Raw genomic sequence first — 27,451 nt, 5'->3', positions numbered from 1 at the left:
ATCGACTCTAATTTTAGGGATCCAGCAGGAAATGTACTTCCAGAGGGTCCAATTTCCTGCCAGGGGATCATTTATGTGCTGAGCGCTCATTAGAGCCGAATCCAAGAATCATTAGAAAGGAGAGCAGCTCCCCGCTGCCCATCTGGTGCCGCACTGGTCTCCACGCAGGGGGTCCCGAACCTGGCTGCTCACCTGAATCTCTGAGGATGCACCCTGGGAAGCTCTAGTTTTAAAAAGCCCCCGAGGTGATGAGCCAACCAGCTACCTTGGAGAGCCCGGGCTTCTGGGGTCAGGCTGTGCTGGGAAGAGTGATCTGCAGGCAGCCAGAAAGCTCATCTCTCCTGACCCTCACAGGACCTTCAGACACCTGAAGACAGGTGAATCTCCCATTCACGCCCCAAACGCCAGCCCAGCTTAAACATTCCCACTTGCTGGCAATGCCACTTTGAAGGGAGGGGTCAGAACCGTGGGGAGGTGGCACAGGCTGGCACCACTTTCCATGCACACCGCTCTCAAAGATGTGCCAGTTAGTCCAAGTGTGATCTTCAGTATCGCCTGGGAACCTAAAATGCTACTGAATTAGAGTCTCTGGGTGGGGCCTGGTGATCTGCATTTTAACAGCCCCTCCAGGTGACTCTGACTCAAGTTTAAAGTTGGTGTTATTAAATGAAGGAAAGACATTCTCCTCTTTGTTTTTATATTTAAAAGCCTTTCTGTCACAGGTAAACTCTGGGAGACAAGGAACCATGATTCATGAACCCTAAGGGCCGCCTGTACTTTGTACCTCTGAAGCCTTGCCCTTGATGACCTCTCTTGGCCCACAGAGTAGATGATTCCTCCCTCTGCCCTCTTCTTCAGTATCTCTTATGTTATTAGGGATGATAAATAATATAAGGGACCAGGGAGAACAGTGTTTATGGCCGAAAGCATTCTATGCTCCAATTTTCATGATCAGCATTAGGTAAGGGGTAGGTATTTTCTTCTATTTCTAGGACTGAAAAAAGAATTGCCAGCTCGTTAACTTAGCTGACTGCTTGCACTAACAGTTTGCAGCAAGCCTGAGGAGGGGGGCACCTTTAAATTCTTGCTACTCAGAGAGTGGTCCGTGGACCAGTAGCACCAACACCACCTGGGAGTCTGTTAGAAATGCAAGCTCTCAGGCCCATCTCACATCTAGCGCATTGGAATCCGCACTTTCACAGGATCCCACAGTGATTCACAAGCCCGGCAAGCTTTGAGCATCCTGCTCCAGAGCCCCTCCTCTTTTGTACACACCACCCCTAACATCCCCCCCCGACAGTCCACATCCTACCAGTCATTCGGGAGTGAGGTGCAGCCCAGAAAGATTATGCCCAAACGTAAGTGAGTTTACATTCAAGACTGCACAGCTGACAGAGGTTGGGGGTGGGTGTGAACTGAGGTCTGTCTCCTGACTTGCCACCTCCTGGCCAGAACAGATGAACAGGCGGGGCCGGGCAGGCTGCAAGGGGTGTGGCCAACCGGCCTTTACCAATCCTTAGATCCTATCTCCCAAAAATTTCAAAGGAAAACAAAAGTATCCTCTGAGAGCCCTCAACCTGAACTCTGCCTTAAGGTGATTTTTGGTTTTGTTTTTGTTAAGAACGGCTGGTTCTCAACTTTTCTGCTTCGCCCACATACCAGAAGGGAGAAATAATACTCGTAAGTAAAAGTGGCTCACCAGGGCAGAAAGGGTGGAAATGGAGGGGGAAGGTGAGTGTGATTGTAAAAAAGCCTCCCAGGTAACTGTGATCTATGCAGCCCCAACAGGAGTCCTCCTACCTGCCACCGGTGTTTCTAAAGTCCCATTGTCTGCCTCCGTCAGAATTACTCCGGCTCTTATTTTAAACCGCAGATTTGCCCACCTTACTGAAATCGGTATCTCTGAGGTTAGAGCCAAGGTATGCACTTCTGACAAGTTCCCCAAGCAATTTTAAACCAAAGTTTTAGAAGCTTAGACAACTGTTGCTTTAGAACTCGGCCTTCGCATTTTTAACACCCGAGGTCGGAAAGACAGCTTTTATTGTTCAAAACAAATAAATACCATTTCAGCTCTCCCACCCTGCCCAGTGGAAGCATGTGACCGAGGCCCTTTGCAGATCACCCTGTAGGAAAACACATAGAGGGAGCCGGGTCACCGTACGGCAAAAAGCGTGCAACAGATATTTACTGAATGAATAAATCAAAGGCATGTCTCTGGGGGAATCCCACCTTATGGCTTCTCTCTCCCAGGATAAGTTACAAGAACCCCCATGGGCTGGACTTGTTTCTCGAGCTTCAGATCAAGTAGGGGTGATGTCACCACCCTTTAGCACCCGTCCCACAACCTGCTGGTCAGATGGCAGAACTTGATCATCAAGGCCAAATCCACCCCACCCTTCACCTTGGCAATAAGGCGCCTCAAGACAGACATTTAAACTCCAATCTCCCAGTTGTCCAAGGCACCGGCATTCAGGAACGTCAGGTCCTAAAAGCCAAGATTCCTTTGGCTACACTTAGGATGTGATGCACGTCGGGTCTGCCTGGATCACTGGACTCTGTTCATCTCTGCAGTGACAAAAGGTTCCAAGGCTTGACACGACTGATTTCTGCTTGGAGACCTTTGGACTTTGTTTCTTCCCTTCTACCCTTCCCCCTTCCTGAAATGAATACTCCTTAGTTCATCTGGTCCTGACTGGCAAATAACAGTAAGAAAGGTGTTCCAACCTCACTCAGTGGCCTGTCCAGGCACCGCCAAGCTCAGCGGTCCCTTCATCTTCCGCATCCAGTTAAGGTGAAAGGAAACCTGAGGCTCCGTGTGCTGGTTATAAAGACACGCTGCTAGTGCTGACTGCACAGTCAGCTGGAGACAGAGTGTCAGAGTACGGGCAGGCGTTTCCAAAGCAAACTCCAAATGGCTGCCCTTATCCCACTTCCTGGACGGTGGGGGGAGTTGGGGGGTAGGGAGGGTATGTTTTCACTTGGAATCCTCTGGGTCAACTTTCCAGATGAAGTTGCTTCACTGAGTTGGCTATTTCGCTTGCTTTCCCGATTCTGGAGGTGACTTCTCTTTGAGTCTGGAGGTAACTTTTCCGCTTGTCAACCACCAATTCCTTCTGTGCACTCAGCTCTTGGAAACACAGTGTATTGTGGTGGATGGAGAGGCACAGGTGCCTTAAAAAGAGAAACTGCCATCATAAAAGAAAGCAGCCCTGTATTAAGTCAGGCAAGGTCAAAAGACTCAACTTTCATTTTAATACCACAGGAAACAGAGAAAATAACACAGACAACATTTTGTGAAATGTTAATAGTAAGCAAGGGCTTATCTTTGCCAGGATGGTCAACCACACGTATGTTACAGCCCAACATTAGAAGCCAGCACATCCATGGGTACCTGGCAGTGATCACATGGAGAGTGAAACCAAGGAATGGGTAGGGGCACTAAAAACGTCAACACACTCTCAAAAGAACACTGAGCAGTGCAAAAGCCCAATTACGCCTGGAGCAGTATTAATCATGTTTGGTCTTTGAACTGTAACAAATAAGCTTATTACAAAGTTTTTCGGGCATATTTAGACTTTAAGATGTTGATATTTTGTAAGGCCATATTGCCTACGGGGCAGTAATACACTCAAGTTACCTTGCTATTTCCTACTAAGCTCTAAGTGCCTTAAAGGTTCTTAGGCATCTTAAAGGCACTGGTCTACCTCTCCCCAGAGCAGGGCAAACACACAAAATGTACCATGGACATAGGGCAAAAGTGAAGAGTCTTTCACTCGCCTTTCTCCCCCAGTCTGTACGGAAGAGAAAGAGATTGTTCCCACAGAGCCAGGATGAGGTGTAGTCACCTTTGCTCAAATGCGAACACAGGTACGTATCCCAGAGGGCAGACAGGTGCAAGGTGGGACAGAGAGCCGTGTGTCTGGGGCCCCAGGGCCACTTTGAGCCCCTCACACAACACTGCTGCAGCACTGCTTCTAAAAGCCTTTCCCAGAGGCCCTGGAGTCCGTGGAGGGAGAGAGGGAAGCCATTCCTCTGCCCCTTGGGGGCTCACTGAACAACTATCATTTTCTAATATTGAGAGAAAGAACTGGGCTTGTTTCCTTGTAGCTTTGGAAGTGTCCTCAGAGGGCCACTTTCAGGGGCTGGAAGAAGAGGAGCCTGGAGGAGCCTTGGACCCCAGGCACCCCTGGCATTTGACCTCTTTGGGTCTCGATCTTCCCATCTGTAAAGTGAAGGGATGGGAAGGGATGACCCCCCAACAAAGGGCACTTCCAAGTCCCAACACAGCATGATTCTAGAACACTAGGAGGAGAGGGTGGAGGAGAGAGGGAAAGGCAGGAGGGTGGGGGGAGAGAAGTATAAAACTGGGAGAGAAAATACAGGATTCTCAGAAACATTAAAACTCCTTTCTCCCTTTCTCTGTGATAATCGCCACATGAACTCCATAAAGAAGCTGATTGCGCCACACACAGGGCATTGGGTTAATTTTCCAAAGGCTTTCTCCCAAACGCAGAGAATGGATTCCACTCTTCCAAAACCCAGCATCAGCTTTCCTTAACGTGCCCTAAGCCCCATCTGAAGACTCCTTGCTCAAGTGCCTAAAAGAAGAGCTTACTTTTAATAGGTAGTAATTCTAATAGGTTAAGTTTGGGTAAATCCAGCAGTAGTAAGAAAACATAGGTGGCCAATAATCCCCGACCAAGTTAGCTTCTGAACCCTGTGAAAAAGAGAGAGCCAGAGGCAGGAGGAAGGGCACGGGAAGGGAACCAGCATTTATTAAGTGCCAACTATTTGGCAGTTTTCACGTATTATCACATTTGATCCTAATGACAATCCTGTGAGGCAGTTAATAATTCTCTCATGTGACACGTGAGGAAAGCAGGGCTCAGAAAGGGAACACGGCAAGGTCACCCACTGCCGGCAAGTGGGCCGGGGAAGGTTAAACCTGGGGTAGCCAACTCTACTGGTCAAATGCACTTAGGTTTTTTTTTTTTTTTTTGCAGTACGCGGGCCTCTCACTGTTGTGGCCTCTCCCGTTGCGGAGCACAGGCTCCGGACGCGCAGGCTTAGTGGCCATGGCTCACGGGCCCAGCCGCTCCGCAGCATGTGGGATCTTCCCAGACCGGGGCATGAACCCCTGTCCCCTGCATCAGCAGGCGGACTCTCAACCACTGTGCCACCAGGGAAGCCCTGGTCAAATGCACTTAACTCAGGAGAGAAGGCTCAGAAAACACAAACCAACTGCCCTGTGTGACAATGTGCGTGTGGGTCCTCTGGAGCTAAAAGCTGCACCACCACCACCCTGCTAACGTCAGTTTCCTCACCGATGCGCCAGGCTGCCTGCGTCCTGAGGACGCTGCTCTCCCGGGAAAGTCAACACATCAGACTACAGGCTTCCTCCTGGTAGGGGCCAGGGACCAGTGGGACACACAGCCAAGCGTTCAGAGCTTTGTAGGGCAGCCCTTGCCCTAAAAGCTCAGACCCTTTGCTTCTCCATCCATCCGGAGAAGCAATGGGCTTACCGCCCTTTCATCACTGCCCGCGAGCCCCAGCTAGGTCAGCTGCAATGAGCACACTCCTCCACAGGGACCCGAGAGGATACTGCAGGACTGTTCATCCTTGTTTAAACATTCTTATCACGCTGAGGAAGATACAAAGCAACCAAGGAGACATTCCCTCAGCCTCCACAACCAGCTAATCATCAGGTACTTTTTCAGAGTCAAGAGAAGTGACACCCACAGGCCCCCCGTCAACGGAGCAGCTGCTGGTCCTGGTAGCTTCTCCTCCGTGCTTCCAGGAGTTACTCAGCACGTTTCCTGAACAAGATGGTTAAAAATAAGCATGGGGGGTGGAAGGGACTTTGCAAGGGCAATTAGATTCTTTTTGCAAGGGCAATTATAAAATGGAGAATAAGAGGGGGTTGAAGATTCGTGGAGATGGAAGGCAGGTTAGGACGGGAAGGGAGAGGCATGCGGGGGGCTCGGGACCCTCCTGTGGGGATTCCACACTCCTACGCTGCCACCGTCCTTGTCACCGTCCTCATCATCCCTTGTTTCTGCCCTTCAGGGACATTTCCAAAGGGTCTTCTCTTTGGATGCTAAGACTCTTAATCTGAGATGGGAGTTAAGACTGTGCTAGTAATTTTGTGGGATTTTCCCCCTTCTCTTTCCTTCTTTCTTTATTTAGGCTGTGCTGTGTCTTAGTTGTGGCCTGTGGGATCTTTAGTTGCAGCATGCGGTCGCATGCAGACTCTTAATTGCAGCATGCATGCAGGATCTAGTTCCCTGACCAGGAATCGAACCCAGGCCCCCTGCATTGGGAGGGCGGAGTCTTAACCACTGGACCACCAGGGAAGCTCCTCCCCTTCTATTATTTTTTTAAAAATAAATTTATTTATTTTTGGCTACGCTGGGTCTTTGTTGCTGTGCGTGGGCTTTTTCTAGTTGCAGCGAGCGGGGGCTACTCTTTGTTGCGGTGTGCGGGCTTCTCACTGCGGTGGCTACTCTTTGTTGCGGAGCACGGGCTCTAGGCATGTGGGCTTCAGTAGTTGTGGCTCGCGGGCTCCAGAGCGCAGGCTCAGTAGCTGTGGCGCACGGGCTTAGTTGCTCCGCAGCATGTGGGATCTTCCCGGACCAGGGCTCGAACCCGTGTCCCCTGCATTGACAGGCAGATTCTTTTTTTTTTTTTTAAGATGTTGGGGGTAGGAGTTTATTAATTAATTTATTTAATTTTGCTGTGTTGGGTCTTCGTTTCTGTGCAAGGGCTTTCTCTAGTTGCGGCAAGCAGGGGCCACTCCTCATCGCAGTGCGCAGGCCCCTAACTATCGCAGCCTCTCTTGTTGCGTAGCACAGGCTCCAGACGTGCAGGCTCAGTAGTTGTGGCTCACGGGCCTAGTTGCTCCGTGGCATGTGGGATCCTCCCAGACCAGGGCTCAAACCCGTGTCCCCTGCATTGGCAGACAGATTCTCAACCACTGTGCCACCAGGGAAGCCCCAGCAGGCAGATTCTTAACCACTGTGCCACCAGGGAAGTCCCCTCTCCTTCTCTTTAAATTGAGGCTTATGTTCTGGTATCAGTAAACACAAGCTCATTATAGGACAATTTGTAAAGTAAAGAAACAAAGAAAAATTTAAGTAGAATATCATTGTGCAAAGACAACCACTGCTAACATTTTTGGTAGATTCCCTTCTAGGGTGTTTCCAATGCATTTTATTAATATATGTATATCTGTTTATTCATAAAGACACACAGTTTTGTTATAACTGTGCCACATTATTACAAACTCTTCCAAACTCACTTCATGCACCATCTAACATGCTATCATATGGACACAATGTGCTATCCCCCTGGTGGTGGATGTTTCGTTGGCTGGGAGGAATTTCTGCCGTTTGGGGGCTCATTTCATTTCAATATAAACATCCTAAAATCACCTACTATGGTAACAATAAAACCTCACCATTCTACCCTATGTGCTCACAATGGTTTCATCCACATGTTTAAAAAAAGATCCTGAGTAAGTTAAAGTCGTAATGTTTTTGTTTCTGAACGTAAATCAAGGGGTTTTATTTATTTATTTTTTCAATATACATACTTGTGATAAACAGATGGCAGCACAGGGGCCTAAAGAGTGAATGACCACAGACATTAAGTGCCTGAAATGTACCATCAAAAAGGAAGTAACACTCTTTTTTTACATCTCCGACTGACATAAGAGGTGGAAGTCTTCATAAATAGTTTAGCTTCTTTCATCTGCAGATAAACAATTCTCACCTTTATTTTTTCCCCTCTAGCTTTGTTTTTAAAGTCTCTTTAGAGAATCTGTCCTGATGTCAACCTGTATCTGCTAGGACCGTCAGGTGCGAAGGGCCGGGGGGATCACAAGCTGGAACTCAGTGGGAATATGTCCACTGTTTGCTCTGGGGCCTTAAACAAAGCTGTCCAGACTCGGGACAGGAGCCTCCACTCCTTCAGTGGAGGAGTCCTTCCCGCATTCTCAGATCTTAAGCGGGTCATGTTCATTAGTTAACGGGGAGGTGGAGAGCGCAGACTTGGGAGAAAAGCTCCCAGGATCCAAACTTTGGCTCTGCCACTTACCAAGAGTTTTGACTTTGGCCAAATGGCTCCCCTGTTCACGCCTTCCCTTTCGTCGGCTGTAACAGGGGATAGCAATCATGCCCGCCTCACGAGTTGGATATTTGTAAGGCAGGGGGCACACGGCCTGGTGCACGGCAAGCCTCCTCTGTGGTCCTGTGGTTGTCTGGGCCCTCCCTCAGCGCAGGGCCAAGGACACAGGATCCCTGTCTTTGACTCTCCACACACGGCAGCACAGTTCCCCAAACGCAGCAGCTGGGGATGTGGGCGGGAGTAGGGGTTGCAGCCGAGTGCCACCACACTGCATGCTGGCTTTAGAGCCCCCTAAAACTCAGATATGGACGGAGAGATGGAACACGGTAGTGTTAATATTCTTCTCTGGCAAGCACGAGAATGGATTCATCCAATCATTCAATAAAAATGTAACAAGCACTAACCAGGTTGGTATCCTGGGCTAGGCTCTGGAACTATAACGCCAGCAAAAGAGACATGGTTCCCTGCCCCCCTGAGCTTACAGTCTGGGGATGAGGGGTGTAGGGGTGCCAATGTAGGCACAGTTATTTGTGTTTTTTAAAAGTTACAGTAATTATACTTTTATTGAGATCATTTTAGTGCCAGGTACTTAACACGTATGTTTATTTCATTCTCACAACAGCCTTCTAAGGTAGGTGTTATGTTATTATGATCCTCACTTGGTGGATGTGAAAACAGAGGCACAGAGAGGTTAATTAACTTGCCTAAGATCACACAGGCAGTAGGAACAGAGCCAGCATTTGAGCCCAGGCAGTCTGGCTCCAGAGCCCATGATCTGAGTACAGCTGCCTTCTGTTTCTATAGGCACAGTTATGAATCAAATAATCATCCAAACATGCAGCTGAACTTGTGCTGCAAAGGAGCGGTTAGGAGCCTGTGGGCATCCACGATGGTGGCAGTGGCGGTGGGGGTGAGTTTGACTTAGTCAGGGAAGGCTTCCCTGAAGAGGTAAGGCTTAGCACTGAGAACTCCAGGATGAGAAGGCGTTAATTAGGCAAAGAGGAGAGGGGAGCATTCCAGGCAACAGGGGTAGCATGTGCAAAGGGCCTGTGATGGGGCAGAGCCTGGAGAGTTTGTCGGACAGAAGGTCAGTGTGGCTGCAGCTCAGATGGTGAGGAGCAGAAAGGTGAGATGAGCTTAAAGGAACGGTTAGAGACCTGGTCATGCAGCCCTGTGGGCCTGAAAGGAGTTTGTTTCTTACTCTCTGAGCAATTCTACAATCAATGAAGGGCATGAAAAATAGATCTGCATTTTGAAAAGGCTATAGGGTTGCAGTGTAGAGTTAGGATGGAGAAAGGCCTGATCAGTTAAGTAGTGCAGTAAGTGATAAGGGTGGCCTGACTGACGGGAGAGCAGTGGACAGATCTGAGAGATACTTGGGAAATAAGCACAACTTGGATCAAAAGAATTGAAAACAAATGCTGGTATGTGAATGTTCACAGCAGCACTATTCACAAGAGCCACAAGACAGAAACAACTCAAATGTCCATCACCTGATGAACAGATAAACAAAACGTGCTATATCCATACACTGGAACAGTACTGAACTAACCCCCCAAAATGAGGAACTAATACCCGCTACCTCATGGATGAACCTCGAAAACATTATACTGAGTGAAAAAAAAAAAAACAGATACAAAAGGCCACAAATTGTACGATTCCATTCACGTGAAATGTCCAGAAGAGGCAAATCCATAGAGACAAAAAGCAGATAGGCGGTCGCCAGGTGCCAGGGGGAGGGAGGGATGTGGAGTGACCGCTTAATAGGTACCGGCTCTCCTTTATGGATGATGAAAATGTCTTGGATCTAGAAAGAGGTGACAGGTACACATCACTGTGAAGCTACTAAATGCCACTGAATTTTTCACTTTCAAGTGGACTCTTAAAATGATTAATTTTATGGTATGGAATTTTATGTCAATAATTTAAAAAGTGACTTGGGCAATGGACTAGATGTTTAAGATAGAGCAGAGAAACCACTCTTTCATTCAACAAATGCCACGTGCTATTCTAGGTACAGCTGTGAAGTCGGGCTGTCCCTCACGGAGCCCTAGATCAGGTGGGGAGCAGGGAAGCAGGGCCACAGCCCTGGGGAGGCCACCTCTAGACAGGGTTATTCCAGCCTTCTCTCCACATGGATATATAATGCAGAGGGAGAGACATGCAGAGGCCGGTAATTCTTGGAATATAGGCTCTCTGAAGCTTAAAAAGACAGTTTTAGGGCAAATAAAATAAACCCCTTGTCCAAATTAGACACTAAACTTGTGAGTAATGCTGGAAACTAATTATTCTAAGTGAGAGCAGGTCTGAAAATAGCAAAGCATTTTGGAGGATTTTGTGGCTATTTTAGAAGAGTGTAGGAGAGCTGCAGGCAGAGTGATGTCCCACAAGTTAGAGCAGAAATGCTGGGATGGCTATGCCATGGCTTGCACCAAACATGCCATTCCATAGATGCTAATGCTTTTACCTCGCTGGAGAAACACGCCAACAATACAGGTGGAGGACACAGGGTTTCATTTGGTACTTCCTACTGACACGCTGAACCAAAAACTCGACAGGAAATGTCAACCATACATGTTACAACATTTTACTTGTAAAGCAAAAAGGCATCTGCCCCAAGATGATGAGAACATTGCCTAAGACAAACCGTGTTGATTTAGCCAACCGTAGTTCTTCCTTTTCTAGAGTCTTCTTCCCCCTTTGACATTTTCAGGTAAACAAGCTCAGAGAATGAGTAAGACGGGTATAGATGGAGGACAGACGGTCTCTAAACCCCAACAAACCATCCCACAGTACAACTGATAGAGCATTTTTACCCGTGAGCAACAGAAAGGGTAGGGACAGGGAGAGAGAAAGCTGACACAAAAGGGTGGGAAACGATTATGTAGGTACTTAAATCCAAAGGAAATAACGGAGGAGCAGAACAAAGCCGGCAGTTCACATCAGCTCCCCAACCCCAACCTTCCCACACGAACACCCACATATTTTTTTAAAACCCCAGAGAGATATTTTCTCGATCCGTAAACACTTAAGACTAGTTCACTCTTAGACTCACTCTAAACGGCAAGGCTGCAGCACTGCCCATACGTGTTTCTGTGAAGAATGCAGAGTTATCTAGGAACTGTCACATTAAACAGAATTAGTACTTATGGACCATTCAGGGAAATTGCTCTGGTTGCCATTTTTCTTATAAAACTCCAGCCTCCAGCTATATTCTAAATGGTGTTTATGCAGCCTGTCATCCTCAGCAGCAATAATCATAAAGACTTCAAAGCTGTGGGTGAAAGTATTACAGATTCATGACTTACTTTATTTTGAATTGCATTATGCCAAATCCTAGTCTCTAAAGCCTGCCCATTTCCTATTTTATTTCAGGGCAAACCACATAGATTTGTTTGTTCTTTCCTATGTGGGCAGGCAGGGATAGAAAGACCTGCAATTTTTCACTCCCAGACACTTTATGGCAGCAGGAACTATAGGTGGTAGTTCATGAAAAGAGCATCCTCATTTTGGAGAATGTCCCGAGATCCCTTGGTTCTCATTTTTTTGTGTGCAAATGGGAAGAATGAAAAGCCAAATCCCCAAACTATCTTTCAGTCAACCTCCCTTCCCATGAGGCAGTTTTTGGCCAGAGGCAGTTAAAAATAGCCAAACTGTCTGATGTTAGTTTCACAGGCTTTTCAGGCTCCTTCCAAATAACTGGGAGTGGGTGGAGTGAAAGCAAGCAGGACAGAGGGGAGTGTCCCAAAGATCAAGCTGCAACCAGATGGGGCCACATGGACGTCATGACAGTGTCCTGCAGGCACAAGGATGACTCCATATTAATGGGTTGTAACCCCGGTGTCCTCTTTACTAGAACACTTGCCATGAGCCAAGTACCACTGCTGGCTCTTTACACATGCTGTGTGATGTGACCCACACCACGGCTCTGTGAGGGAGGCATTCTCCTTGCTCAAGAAATGAGAGATGTAGGGCTGGAGGGGATAATGTAGGGCAAACGGCTGAGCCAGGACCCAAATCCATGTCCGTGTTCCCATTATAGCACGCAGCTTCCCGCTGAAGCAACTACAAGGAGGGCAGTGATAGGATCAAACTTGCATTTTAGGAGGGTTACTCTGGTAACCATACAAAGGAAGGATTGAAATGAAAATTACAGAGACCAAGTAGTAATTTTAGATGTTTTAACTTTTCTCTCTGCTTCCACATTTTCTAGACATTTCACTTTTCTAGAAAGTCATAGTATAAATACCAATTAATTGGCTTGAACTTTGTCCATGTAGAAGACGTGTAAGCAGACACACACACTTCTTTGTTTTTCATAAATAAAAGGTGATTTCACTGTTGTTGTTAAATAAATTAAGCACCAAAAACAACATAAAAAGTCCCTCCCACATCCTAACATGAAGGCTAGAAATACTTATTACTTCTTCCCCTCTTGTTCACAAATATAGCCAAGCAAGCTAAGTGCATAACAAGGACATCTGGGTGATGAGAAACAAAATGAACAATCGATACGCAGCAATTTATTTTCTAAGTAGAGGTTTCAGCCAGATGGAGAGAGGGAGGGAGACAAAGCATGCCTGACAGAGAAGATTAGCAATAATGTAAAACTACAGTCTCATGATTTCCTAATCAAGGGGGAAAAGGCTCTAATGCCCCCATCCCCACTCAACCTCGGAGCTGGTGCAAATGTTGGGAATTCAGGCAAAAACCCAGAACTTGTCACCTTCCCTTCCAGGTTCAGCCCTTTGGCTTGTAAATGCTGGGGATCTTGTTTTAGTCCTGGGTACTTCTCATCCCTCTGGATCCCTAGAGCTGGACACAACAGGAAGATGCTCTGTGACACAACAGTGATTCTACAGAGTCATGAAATCTCTTGACTGGCCACATGTGTAGGAAGCCACTAACTGCTAACTAGGAGGGCAGGTAATTTTACAGTAACTCATATATGGGGAGCTGCTTTGTTTTCCCTGGCTGGCTTCTTCCAACCTAATTAACTCTGCATGTGAAACTAAGCCTGCATTTCGTGGACAAGGGTTAGGGGGGACAGAGAGGGCAAGAGAAGGCATGGGTACAGAGTGCACTGGGGAAACCAAGTCTAGGATCTAGAAAGGGGTCTTGGATTATGCTCATAAGGGATGTCAGTATACTGTTCTGAATTTCTGCAAAGATAGATCAAAATCTCTAAAAGTGGGTTGGATGTTTTCCCAGAAGTTTGGAGTCTTGTTAAGGCCCAAACTCACCATTTCAGTGCCTCCCAAAGGTTAACAAAAAATACTTTATCAGCTGTAGGAATTACTCATTCTAAGTAGGTAGTTAACAATCTGATAGATCTCTCCACTGAATTAATTCTGGCAAAGAAAGCCTTAATGACCAACTCAATCAGGATAATTTTACCTAATGAGAACATCCAGCATAAATGCTTTTAGCAACTGAGCCAAATAGTTTCACCTGCCTGCCCTTCCGTTTCATTTAAAATTATAAAGTAGCCTGAACTTTGCGGAATACAAAGTCATGCTCTCAAGAAATGAGTGAATGAATCATTCACAAAAAGTCTCAGAATTCTCTAAAACAGTGAATTGAAAGTTCTCTCTGTACTAACTCATTGTTAGCATTTCCTGATAAGAGAAGCATTTTAGGGTGGACCAAATAAGACAGGAAATTGCATATAACTCCTGTCATCATGGCTGTGTGAATGTTTGTATAAGGTGATGGCTACATGCAACAATTTTGGGGGTAATGCAATGAGTTGGGCATATTTTCTTACTGTTCAAAAGCAAAAAAGAGTTAAGAGACTAACAAGGCAGGAGGGAAGAGTGCTTAGGATATACCCGAAGGTAAGCAGAGCCTTTCCAGTGCTGGAAAAAAAAAACCCAGAGCATGCTGTCTTCCCCTCTTTCAAGCCAAGAAATGGTCTAGAATGGTAGTTTTCAAGCATTTCTGACCATGACTCATAGCAATAAATAAATTTTTATATGTCAATCTGGTATATTCTATCCATGTGTCTGCCTGCCAACTGTGTAGGTATGTCTGTATCCATCTATCCACCCATCCACCTATCCATTCATCCAGCCAGCCACCCACTCATCCATCCATCAATCCATCCATATACATATACAATGAAACAAATGATGGTTGTAATTTACTCAATTGATTTCATAACCTATAATTTGAGAATTAAACTCAGATATTTCTTAGTACAAAGTCTTTACTAGAATATCAAAATGCTGTCTACTTTTCATTTTTCTCTTTGCCAAAACCAAGTGAAATGTTTTGTTGGACTTTATGTAGATAATGCCTTAGAAGTCTCCTCAAACAAATGAAATTGTGTCACTAAATTTGAACCAGCTTTGGGACACTGAGTAAGAGCCACTTTTCAGAAACCCCCCAAATAAAATACCCCTTCAGTAAATGTGGTGTCTAGGAATAGAGGCAGCTTTCAAAATTCACTTGTTTCTAATAAGATTAGCAGCTAAATTTTCATCTGAAACAATGAAGGCCAGAAGGCAGTAGAATGACATATTCAAAGTACTGTCAATGAAGAATCATATCCAGAAAAACCATCTTTCAAAAATGAAGATGAAATACATTCCCAGACAAAAAAAAAAAGGGAGAATTTGTTCCTAGCAGATCTTCCTTATAAGAAATAGCAAAGAAAGTTCTTCAGGCTGAAAGCAAGTGACCCCAGACCAACTCAAATCCTCATGAAAAAAATGAAAAGAACCAGTAAAGGTAATTATATAATTATAAAAGACAGTATGAATACATATTTCTTCTCCTTTATTCATATTGTATGAATATTAATACATGTATACAGCTGTATTGTTGGGTCTATAACATATAGAAATATAATATAGCTGACCACCACAAAGGACCTGGGTAGGAGTAAAGATGAGCTAAAATAAGAAAATGATGCCAAATGGTAACTGGAATCCACAGGAACATATGAAGAAAATCAGAAATGGTAAATAAGAAGGTTAACTCTCTAAAATATACTTGTTCTCCTCCCTTCTCTCACCTTCTTTAAAAGACATAAAAGTATATAAAGTAATGATCATAAGAATATATAGTTGGGTCTGTAGCATAATTAGATGTAATATGTGTAACAATAGCACAAAAAGGGGGAGGAGGGAATAGAGCTACATAGGAGTAATGTTTCTACATCTCATTGGAATTAAGTTAGTATAAATCTGATAAATTAAGATGTACATGGTAAACTCTGGAGCAACCACTAAGAATATAACTCAAAAAGCATAGCAAAAAATATCATTAAGGAAATTAAAATGCTACTTCAGAAAATATTCACTTAGTGTAAAAGAAAGCAGTGAAAGAGAAAAGGAGGAACAAAACAGACATAAGGCATAGAAAACAAAAAGTAACATGGCAGATGTAAACTCAACTATATCAATAATAACATTAAATGTGAATGGATTAAACAACCCAATCAAAAGGCAGAGACTGTCAAACTGAGCAAAAAACAATATCCAACTACAGGCTGTGTAGAGGAGATAAATTTAAGATTCAAAGATACATGTAGGTTGAAAGTAAAAAGACTGAAAAAGTTACATCATACAAAGAGCAATCATAAGGAAGCTGGAATGGCTATACTAGTATCACAAAAATAGTCTTCAAAACAAAAACTGTTACTAGAGATGACAAGAGATTTTATAATAATAAAAGGGTCAATCAATCAGAAAGACATAACCATTATAAATATATATGCACCTAATAACAGAGCCCCAAAATACATAAAAGAACAACTGTCAGAATTGAAGGAAGGAACAGACAATTCAACAATAGCTGGAGACTTCAATACCCCATTTTCAATAATGGATAGAACTAAACTGATCAACAGGAACTGAAAGACTTAAACAACCACATAAACCAAATAGATCTACAGACATTCACAAAACACTCACCCCAACAACAGCAAAACACACATTCAAGTCACATGAAATAGTCTCCAGAATAGACCACACAGTAGACCACAAAATAAGCCTAAATACATTTAAAAGGACTGAAGTCAAGTAAAGTATCTTCTCTGATGACAATGTAATGGAATGAAATTAGAAATCAACAACAAAAAAAATTGGTGGGAAATTCATAAATAAATGGAAATTAAACAACACACTTGCAAATAAACAATGGGTCAAAGAAGAAATCACAAGGGAAATCTAAAACAAAAACTGTGAGATGAATGAAAATGAAGATGCGACATACCAAAACTTATGGGAGTCATCTAAAGCAATGCTTAGGGAGAAATTTATAGCTGTAGATTCCTAATAAAGAAGAAAGATCTCAAATCAGTAACATAAGCTTCCAGTTTAAGACCATGGAAAAAGCAAGGAGACCCAAAACAACCCAGAAACCAAGGAGAAGGAAAGAAACAATAAAGATTAGAGCAGAAGTGAATGAAATAGGGAATAAAAAACAATAGAGAAAAATCAATGAAACTGAAAGTTCTTTGAAAAGCTCAGCACAAAAATGAGAAACCTTTAGATAGACTGACCAAGAGAAAAAGAGAGAGAAGACTCATGACATCCCCCAAACCTGCCTGAGCTCTAGCTGCCCACACAGACTGGGGAATGCCATCAGGGGAAAAGCCATATAGATGTGGAACTCACCCAGGGCTAGTTCCTTCTTTTGAGGGCTGACATCTCTCCAGTTTGTGGTTTCTCTTAAGTGCCTTCAAATAGTTGTTTGCACTTTACCCAGAGTTTATAATTGTTATTTGAAGAAAGGTTATTCTGATACAAGCTACTCTGGCATTACCAAGAGTGGAACCTCCAGATGCCCTCTCAAAGAGGAAAGAGGGTGTCTCAAGGGGAGAGTCAGCACAAGAAAAATATTAACATGAACACATTATGTTTAAATCATAGGTTAGACAAGTCCACAAAACCAGCCCACCATTTATGAGCCACCAGAAGATGCCAGCAAAATTCTCTCTAGTTGATGATAAAATGATTCTTAGCAAAAGATGGAGAGGGGTGATTTTTCAAGGCCCCCTTGACTTTCAAACCTGAATGAAATGATGTTTCTGCTTTTGTTATAGGTCTTGCTTTGGCCTCTGCCTGAGTTTGCAATCCATATGGCTATTATAAGATTTCTCTCCTTTTCCTCTATAAGTCCAGAATCAATTAGGAGACTAAGAAGTAACGAAGCTTTTAGAGTATGAAGACAAAGTAATGGAACCATCAAGGAGAGTGTCCCCAAGGACAACCATCACAGGTAGAAGACAGAAGTTGATTCAGACTCCCCAAGCAGTACAGCTCACCTAGATAAGACAAGCTCTAGGAATGATTTCTTTCCTTTTCCCACTCCTATTTGTGTCTAAATGGGTTCAAAAAAATTTTTAATGTTTTTTTAACATAAAATCATTATGGATGCAGTATAAAACCAGAAATAGGTACCCAGAAATTATAAGAAAATGGATAATTGCATATACAAATTTTAAGTTCTATATAAAATTATTTCATAATACTTTTCAATAGAAAGCAAAAAATATTTTCCATAAAAATGCTTTGGGTTAGAAGTTGGCTAGGGTAAGCTATGATTTATTAGATTAACTGGGACAGGGGCTAGGCTCCTAAGGGTTAAGCACAGCTGAGAGGAGATGAAGGTTTGTTGTGTAGGGTGGGAATTTACATTCAAGATAACTATGAGTACATGAAAGAAGAGAAATAGGACAGTAGCAAAGAGGAAAGTAGGACAGTAGGAACACATTTCAGATTTCAGGAGACCTAAATATGTCTCAAGTTACCAGTGAAGAAAATGATGCTAGAAAGAAAGGGGTGAAGAATGGGATCACAGGTACTCTATGAACCAGATAATCTCCTTAGAATAACCAATATGGGATCAAACCATAAATCACGAAAAGGTAACCAAAGGGATGCTATTTCTGTGCCAATGGGATGCAGTCTCATCTAAAATCTGACTGGCCTCTAACCACATGAAGGACCCTCCCTGCAGACCCTGGGCACTATGCCTCCCTGGGAAGGGTGAGCCGTCCCACTCTGAGAAACATTTCCTTAGTAGGCTACCATTTGGTAATGAGAGAAGATATTTCAGCATTTCTGGGGTAGAGAAATGAGTCCTACCTACACCAGGGCCCAGAAGTATGACCCTGAAGGCCTCCATGGGGAAGCTTCAGGAATATGTAAATTCAGCCGCATGTATAGGTTCATAAGTGCATTTTTCTGGATGGGGTCGTACAGCTCTCACCTGATACTTCAGAGGTCAGCAGCCAAGCACCACTGATCTAGAACAGGAGTTGGCAAACTTACGGCAAAGGTCCAAATAATAAATATTCAGGGTTTTGTGGGTTATGCCTTTTCTGTCACAAGTACTTAACGCTGACATTGAAAAGTGACAGCAGCCACAGACAGTGAATAAATGAATGGAGGCATCGGCATGTTAATAAAACTTGATGTTTAAAAACCAGCTACCACCAGAGTTGACTGCAGGGCCCATCATCATTTGCTCTGATGTAGAAAGACCCTCCTGTGCAGGACTTCCGGGCACTCAGAGGGCACTTCTGTCTTGGTGCACAGCCCCATCCTCCAGATTCCCTGCCATCCACCTTGTTCCTTCCCCCTGGCTCCTCCAGCCATAGCTGGAGGTCTTACGGGATCTTCAAAAGTTGATTCCAGGAATATTAAATGAATGATAAAGGAAACTTAAAAGGAAAAAAGAATTACCTAATTATGTTTTGTTCTTTTCATATTTCCTTGGATGCTACGAGAACATTAGGTGCCCCCAACCATGACCTGATTTTGTTTTGGTGTTTTTGGGGGCATTGCTTAACACTATTGTATTTAAATACGTATTTGTGTACTTATTAACATTTTCCTCACCAATTATGTGAGCTACATGAGAGTAGGAAAGATAATCATCTTGATCACAGCCGTATGTGTCTCCCAGCCTAGTACAAAGCCTGACACAAGTACTTAATAAATATTGGTTGAAAGAATGAATACATATATTTTTACATAGTTGTAATTACAGTAGGTACAACTGCTTATCCTCCTTTTTGTAAACATTATATCAAATTTCTACAAGGCTAAATGATTATCATTTTTAATGGCCACATACACCAGACCATGGGCAGACCTACCACAGACTGTTTAAACCCACCCTTCCTACTGAGCAGTGAACTGCCTGCAAGGATTCATAATTATAAAGCATGCTGTCAAATGCCTTTTCCACATATTTATGGATCATTCCTTAAATACACTCCTAGGAATCTACCTTGGTCACAGGGTAGGGGCATCTCAAAGGCTAATGAAATACACCACCCCAGAACTTCAAAAGAACAGTGCCTTGTCACTACCCTCCCCAATGAATGGGGACACTGGAGTTATCACAACTTCAACATTACATATGATTGTTTAAAAACCTTTGCCGGGCTTCCCTGGTGGCACAGTGGTTGAGAATCTGCCTGCTAATGCAGGGGACATGGGTTTGAGCCCTGGTCTGGGAGGATCCCACATGCCGCAGAGCAACTAGGCCCGTGAGCCACAACTACTGAGCCTGCGCCTCTGGAGCCTGTGCTCCGCAACAAGAGAGGCCGCGATAGTGAGAGGCCCGCGCACTGCGATGAAGAGTGGCCCCCGCTTGCCACAACTAGAGAAAGCCCTCACACAGAAACAAAGACCCAACACAGCAAAAATAAATAAATTAAATAAACTCCTACCCCCAACATCATCTTAAAAAAAAAAAAAAAAAACCTTTGCCAACGTAATAGTACATTTAAAATGATCCCTCATTGTTTAATTTGCTGATCTTTGATAGCTAATAAAGCTAAAAGGAATTTAAAAGTCCTATTTTGAGACTCTACTTTTTGCTCACTTCAAATAAAAGCTTTTCGTAATCAGAGGAAGGTACCAGGAGCCCCTCAATATACATGGTATCTTGTGATGGTTTTAAAAGAATAGGAGAAAATGCATCTTCTTCCCTTTTTGAAAATGAACCGTGAAGCCTGGCCCATAATTCACCAAGATGCTCCATTTTCTGACAGCTGAGGTGCCTGCGGTGTAGCCCAGCGGAGAGCCCTTTCCAGAACGGGGTCAGGGCCCAAGTGTGCAGTTTGCAAAGTGGAGCTGGTGAGCGGCTGGCTGTGGGGGCCCCTGCGGGCCTCAGCCAGACTCCACACAGTGAACGGGGGGAGCCTGAGCTCCACAGGGGCCCCCATTTCTGCTCACTAGCCCTTCAAGGAAGGTAGCAAGCTGCCTGCTGGAAGGGATTTAGCCAGGAACACGACTACAATGAATTTAATCATGATTAGACACGGATCTGGCTCAATCCACTTAAAAAAAAATCTAACAGATACATGAATACTGACCACTCAAGATGGCATTCAAATTAAGCTCTATGTGAAGGACTAGGCCCGGGAGAAAAATAAACCCAGGGAGCTGAAGAATCTCATTCTGATATTTTAAAATCAAAACAGAGTACTGTTTTGTAAAAGGTGTATTTTAGGTTAAGATTCCTGAAGCAATTCATTTTGACACAGAGCCTACGAAGGGCGAGTCTGCTGCGTGTTCTCTACCCTCCTGCACGTTTCTCATCACCTTCCTTCCCAGGCCCCTGGACCCTCTGCTGCCCTCACACCTCTGAGAGGTCCTCTGCTCTCAGAAGCTCCCCGACAGTGTCCACATCCCGAGCCCTGAACCTCTGACTGCCCTCTTCCTCTAACCCCCAGCCCACGTTCTCTGTCTCCCCTGCTGGGCCAAGGGGAGCTCATGGAGACAAACACCACAAGCCTGTGTCTGTTTCACCACAAGGATTAGAAGACCTGGGTTTCAGTTCTCCATCACCTGGGCCAGGGACCAACCCTCTGCATCTGCTCCCAGCCCTGAAATATGCAGCAACAGCAGCACCAGCAAAGTCTGCTAAAGCTGATGCCCAGGATAAACAAGACCATGGAAGACAGGCAGCGGCTGTACTGAAGGGAGCCCTGGAACAGAGCTGAGTCCACCAGGGTTGATGGTAGACTACCAACACAACTGTTATGGGCCCTGGACGAGGAGGACACTTCAACACCTCTGGTCTCTGTGTCTGTCTGCAAAATGACAAATGACAGGGTTGGATTCCCTGAGCTCTGACATTCTGGTATTCCACATATGCCATTCAAATGTATTTTTTTATATATATATTTATTTATTTAATTAATTTTTTTTTTTGCTGCATTGGGTCTTCGTTGCTGCACACAGGCTTTCTCTAGTTGTGGCGAGCGGGGGCTACTCTCCGTTGTGGGGCGCGGTCTTATTGCGGTGGCTTCCCTTGTTGCGGAGCACGGGCTCTAGGCATGCAGGCTTCAGTAGTTGTGGCACACGGGCTCAGGAGTTGTGGCTCGCGGGCTCTAGAGCGCAGGCTCAGTAGCTGTGGCGCATGGGCTTAGTTGCTCTGCAGCATGTGGGATCTTCCCAGACCAGGGATCAAACCCGTGCCCCCTGCATTGGCAGGCGATTTCTTAACCATTGTGCCACCAGGGAAGCCCCAAATGTATTTTGATAACTTTATCTCCCTTAGTATGTAGTGCGATTTAGGACAGCATAAGCACTCAATTGTTGCACACACTAAATTAACATGAAGTCCAAATCACAGTGAAAAACACTCCAAAAGTGTGTAGTAACAGAGCTAGAGCTTATGTATATGCATGTGCGTATGTTTAGAACATACCACCACCAGTTACAGATACAAGCACTTGGCATCCTTAGGTTATTCATGCACTTCTATGTGACAATTATTTACCTCCTATTTCCTTCTGAAAACCCCCAGGAAGCTACTAACTTCTAATTCCAATGTTGTCCACCACTAGGGTTCAGCTGGAAGAGTCCCTGACTAGCCACTGTGTGCAAACGTCAAGTTCAGTATTTCTAGTCTCAGGCTCGCTGGTGAAATGTATATGCTTTATCTCAGGTGAAAGCACCAAGAGGTCTTAGAGACCATCTGCTCCACCTGTAGGAAAACTAGACTAAGAGTGGGACTTCGAAGCTGAGATTCTAGGAAAAATTCTAGCAGCAGCAGGCCTGAAGACCTGCAGGCATTTTGTCCTAGACAATTTTGCAAGTGGGGTGTGGGCGGAGGTAGGGGTAGGACTGGCGATGGCCATGAGTTGGGCGTCCTGAGCCTCTAGGAGGCCCGGCTCACACAGGCAGCTCTTCAGGCAGGCTTGGGTCTCGGGTGGGGTCAGTCGGTGCTCTGACCTTCCAGGGACAGGGTGACCTCCAGCTGGAGGGAACGGCCAAACTATTGTTTGCAGCTTTGCAGGAAGCTGTTTGAAAGGGTCATTGAAAAATGATCTTACTAAATCAAGCTGTACCAATATTTTTATTTCCTTTCATGCAATGCCGCGTTTAAAGGCATTAGATGGGGTCTGTTTATAAAGCCTGGGAAACAAGCCTATGTGACTTAAGTTCAGAAAAACAAAAGCGTCCTGCTCTTAAAGTACAGAGAACAGAGAGAATAGGATGGCATCTGTCTCAGAGCAAGCCTTTGCTCTTGGTGTCTAATGGATATCTGATCAAAAAAGCACATCAAATCCAAAACACTCTGTCAAGGAAATGTCACATATCCTGACATTTATGCATAGTAAGCCATCTTCTCAAGGTTCTAACAGATTTTAGAAAAAGAAGCAATTATTAATTGTACGCTTTATAACATTATTTTAATAAATGACAAATCACTGTCATTTGTCTGGGAAATGGCTTTCTGTGGTGTTGGTGGAGAAGAGACATTCAGAGACTTGACCTCCCAGGTGTCCCCAGTCTCCACCCCTATCAATGGCACCTGAATTAAAACAAAGAGCATTTGAAGAGGTAAAAACTGGAACTCTACTGATCTATGTATGGGGTTCACTGGGCAGGTGTTCACCATTTTCCTCTCCCTGCAGATGAAACACAGAAGCCCCCAAACCAGTAAGGATCACTGGAGCAAGAAGCAGAGAAAAATCTAGAAAACAGAGCATGAAAAGGAGAATTTTCCCCTCTTCACAGTGTGATCAAGGATCAACTGTGAAACCCAAGACTTTTAGAGACTTTTAGAGGAAGGCACCACAGAAGGAATGGAAAGCTGTTTTATGGGTAATGAAAGGGGCCCAGGCCTCCGAGGAAGGCCCACTGCCAGGTCCAACAGCCAAACAGAGGCGAGGTTGGGAGGGGACCCTGGCTCTTCTACAACAGACTCTGTGCACTGCAGAAACCCAGAAAGCCTTGGCATTTCCAAAAATGGACAGGCTCTCTACCTAAAGCCAAGGAAAGTACAAGTCAGGCAAATGGCTGGTAATTTTTAACTAAAACGCTAAATAAGATCATAATAACAATGTCTAATATTAGGGAGAAAAAGCACTAGAAGTCTTACTCTCTAGGAGACTCCCAAACACTGCTGCTGCTTTTTAGCCTTTTATATTATGTTTTACATAATTTAAATATTTTACTGGTCAGGTTTAACCTGCAAGTAGCCGTGAGGGAAATGACCCCTTCAGAATAGCTTCCCTCTTATAAGAGAAAGACCATCTGTCTAGAAGTGACCAGTCCTACCGTGGTGGGACCTCAGGAGTTCAGTAATTGCAAAACCCGAAAGCACGGTGCCATTTGAAGCCCAGCTGCCAAGACAGTTAAAGAGGTGTGAGGTTTGCAGGATGTGTGTTTAACTGAGGTCATTCTTGCTGGCTCTACCTATTAAGTTAAATGAGACTATTTTCTTAATGAAAGGAAGAAGCAGGCAAACTAAAGATAAAATCTGGGTTCTTACCAAATATCATACAGTATCACTTATATGTGGAATCTAAAAAATGGTACAAATTAACTTATTTATAAAACAGAAACAGACTCACAGACATGTGGTTACCAAAGCGGAAGAGGGGGATGGATAAATTAGGAGTTTGGGATTAATAGATACACACTGCTATTTATAAAACAGATAATCAACAAGGACCTACTGTATAGCACAGGGAACTATATTCAATATCTTGTATAACCTATAATGGAAAAGTCTGAAAAAGGAGAGGTATCTATATATGAATAACTGAATCATTTTGCTGTACACCTGAAACTAACACAACACTGTAAGTCAACTATACTTCAATTAAAAAGAAAAAAAGAATGGAAAAAAACCAAAAAAAAACAAGAAAACAAAAAAAAACGGGTTCTTACTAATAGACTTATGGTGTTTACTTCACTTTTGGTGTGAAAAAAAGGAGCTTGATTGGCCACAAAAGCAAAAAGCTGACACCTCAGAGGTTCTCTGTGAAGATGGACTAGTCAACAGCAGTGATGGTGATAGTAAATGTTACTCCTCAGGGAGAACTTCTTGGACTTTGGTGCACAAGAATCACCTGGGGTCTTGTGAGAACGCAAACTGAATCAGGAGGTCTGGGTAGGGGCTGAGATTCTGCGTTTCTAACAAGCTTACGATGCTACTGGTCCGCAGACCGCACTTTGAGTAGCAAAGCTCTACGGTCCACAAAGATCTTTCCTTGTGGTTCTTTAACGGGTCAGGGTGGATGAGACTTGAGGAGTAAAACAATTACCTGTAGTGAACACTGAGAAGAGAATTGGTTTTGGAGGAGTAACTTTTTAAAAGTTTCAAAAACATACAAAGAATCTTCATATATAATAACCTGGACTTAGTATGTTTTCATGGCTGGATTAAAGAATGACAATGAGTAATTAAGAATTAATATGAGTGGAGGGCTTTGGCATTTAGAAAGCCCATCCACTGCACCGACTCATTTGGTTCTCATGTCACCTCTCGGATTGAGGTCAGGCAGGCAGCCCCACCCTTGCTCTACCTGTGATACCAATGAGGCTGGAGGGACGTTAAATTCAGAGCCAGAGCTCAGACGCCTCCCCCCCACCCCACAGCTTGGTGCTTGAAGACTTTATTTGCTTTAGTGCCAACCAGCAGATGGACCACTAATCCAAACATTTTAAATTCTATAAATAAGATAATATTGTTTGGGTGCTTATCTCTCTAACCGTTTTCTTCTACGTTAACCTTATAGATTCGAATTAATGCCCATAGCCACATACTGGGGAAGAGTCCTGAGCCACCCAGGGGAGCAGCTTGGTATGAGTTGGGGGGCCCGTGGGGTGGCACTTGGGCCTCCTCGGCACCTGCCCAGCCTGCTTTTTGGAGCCCACCACACAGAACTTGAACCCATAACTGGCAAAAGATCCCCAGCTGAGTACTTGACTTGAACGTAGAAAACCGAGACACACTGGATAGCTCCTTCCAGGGCTTAGGTGGGAGGGAGTTTCCCAGTCCTCAGAAGTAGTCCCCGCAGGGGCTCAAACTCATGAACTAGCCTATATTAAACAGAAAAAGCATTGGTTTTGGAAATGAAACTATGGGGCTCAAATCCCTACTCTGCCACTTAGGTAATTTTCCTCTGGCAAGTTCCCTAACCTCGCTGCCTCAATTCTACCATCCATAAGCCCAGATAAGAACACACACAAGCAGAGATGGAGGGAAGCACAGCATCTGGCATGTGGGCGGCGTCCGGTGTGCAGTATTTCCAGGCACAGAAAGCCTGCTCCAGAGCTTGGCCCACAGCAGGGCGAGCCTCTGCTTTCACTCAACTCTGAAAGAGCCAAGCAAGGAAGAGTTTGCAAGTGTTAATGGCCTATGAGCAATGTGGGGCATTTTGATTAAAATTTTGCAAGGTTCACTGACTGTTAAGAACACAAAATAACAGACCAACTCTGCTATAAGTGCTGTCTCTGGTGACAGGGAGTTGAGTTTTTTCCTGTGTGTGGCACTCTGCTCTAAGTTTGTAATCTGGGGTAAGAAGAACAAAATATTTACCTTTTCCAGGGCCTCTCTGTCAAGTAGTTCTTGCACAGCTAGCAGCTTGATGCTGTAAGAAAAAATTAAAACCACACTTGAAAACAAAACATTTTATATCACCAAGCATCAGACAAGTCACAGGAACAAAAGTCTGAAATTTTAGCTTGCATTTCTGCATCACCTACCACCTCAAGGTAACCTTTGGTTTGAACTGAAATGACCATTTCAGGACTATTAAAAATGTTTCTAAGTTGTAAAAGTGATTTTACCATATGATCCAGCAATTCCACTTCTGGGCATATACCCAGAAGAGTTGAAAACAGGGACTCAAATAGTTATTTGCACACCCATGTTCATGGCAGCATTGTTCACAAGAGCCAAAAGGTGAAAACAACTTAAATGTCCATCAGTGTGTGAATGGATAAACAAAATATGGTACACATTTTATATATGATGAAATATTATTCAGCCTTAAAAAGAAGGAACTTCTGGGGCTTCCCTGGTGGCGCAGTGGTTGAGAGTCCGCCTGCCGAGGCAGGGGACACGGGTTCGTACCCCGGTCTGGGAAGATCCCACATGCTGCGGAGCGGCTGGGCCCGTGAGCCATGGCTGCTGAGCCTGCGCGTCCGGAGCCTGTGCTCCGCAACGGGAGAGGCCACAACAGTGAGAGGCCCGCCTACTACAAAAAACAAAAACGAAAACAAAAAAAGAAGGAACTTCTGGCACATGCTACGACACAGAGCAACCTTGAAGGCATTATGCTAAATGAAATAAGCCAGACACAGGACAAATATTACATGACTCCACTTATTTGAAGTCCCTAGACTAGTCAAACCCAAAGAGACAGGTAGTAGAATAGTGGTTGTCAGGGTCTGTGGGAGGGAGGAATGGGGAGTTATTATTTAACGGGTATGGAGTTTCTGTTTGGGAAAAAATTCTGTAGATGGTGGTGATGGTGGCACAACAATGTGAATATACTTAATGTCACTGAATTGTATACTTACTAATGATTGAAATAGTAAATTTTATGTTATGTACATTTCACCACAAAAATTTCTAAAAGTAATTGATAGTTGCTTATGTAAGCAACCTGAATAAATTCAGAGGAATATAAAGAATAGTTGCCCATGTTCAGCATTAATCTTCCCTTGATGTCCCTTTGATGAGAACAAACAAATAGCTAAAATCACTCCTTATGAAGAGGGCCTGATCAGCTGCTCATTTGTTACCATACATGGATTGAGCCCTACTGTGTGCAGGTAGTCGAGGGCACCTGATGACTATGACCTGCACCCTGCCCACGAGGAGCTCACAGCCTCTCGGAGGCCACAGTCAGAGCAGAAGAGGACCAGTAGGGTGCCGAGTGGACTGTCTGGGGCACAGAGGGGAACCCAGCCCGGCCAAGGTCAGAGGTGGCTTCCTGCAGGAGGGACCGGGTTAGCCTTGCCAGGGGAGGGGACTGGGGAGAAAGGTGACCCACAGGGAGACAGCGGGGGCAAAGGCACCAAGGGGAGAGAAAGGGCTCGAGTGTGTACAC

The 27,451-nt window shown here is 44.5% G+C and overlaps 1 protein-coding gene across 1 annotated transcript in view; it reads right to left on the bottom strand.

Annotated features, from left to right (window-relative positions):
- Positions 1-27,451, bottom strand: part of EEPD1 (endonuclease/exonuclease/phosphatase family domain containing 1) — a 117,258-nt gene that overhangs the window by 15,615 nt on the left and 74,192 nt on the right. Inside the window, exon 3 of the mRNA XM_081243861.1 lies at positions 25,933-25,984. Coding sequence (XP_081099987.1) covers positions 25,933-25,984 — 52 coding nt within the window. The remainder of the gene's footprint in view (positions 1-25,932; positions 25,985-27,451) is intronic.

This window comes from Mesoplodon bidens, assembly GCF_964165515.1.
Source record: "Mesoplodon bidens genome assembly, chromosome: 9".
Classification (NCBI taxonomy): Eukaryota; Metazoa; Chordata; class Mammalia; order Artiodactyla; family Ziphiidae; genus Mesoplodon; species Mesoplodon bidens.
The sequence above is the reverse complement of the archived record's forward strand: the minus strand, read 5'-3'. Positions and strand labels throughout refer to the sequence as shown.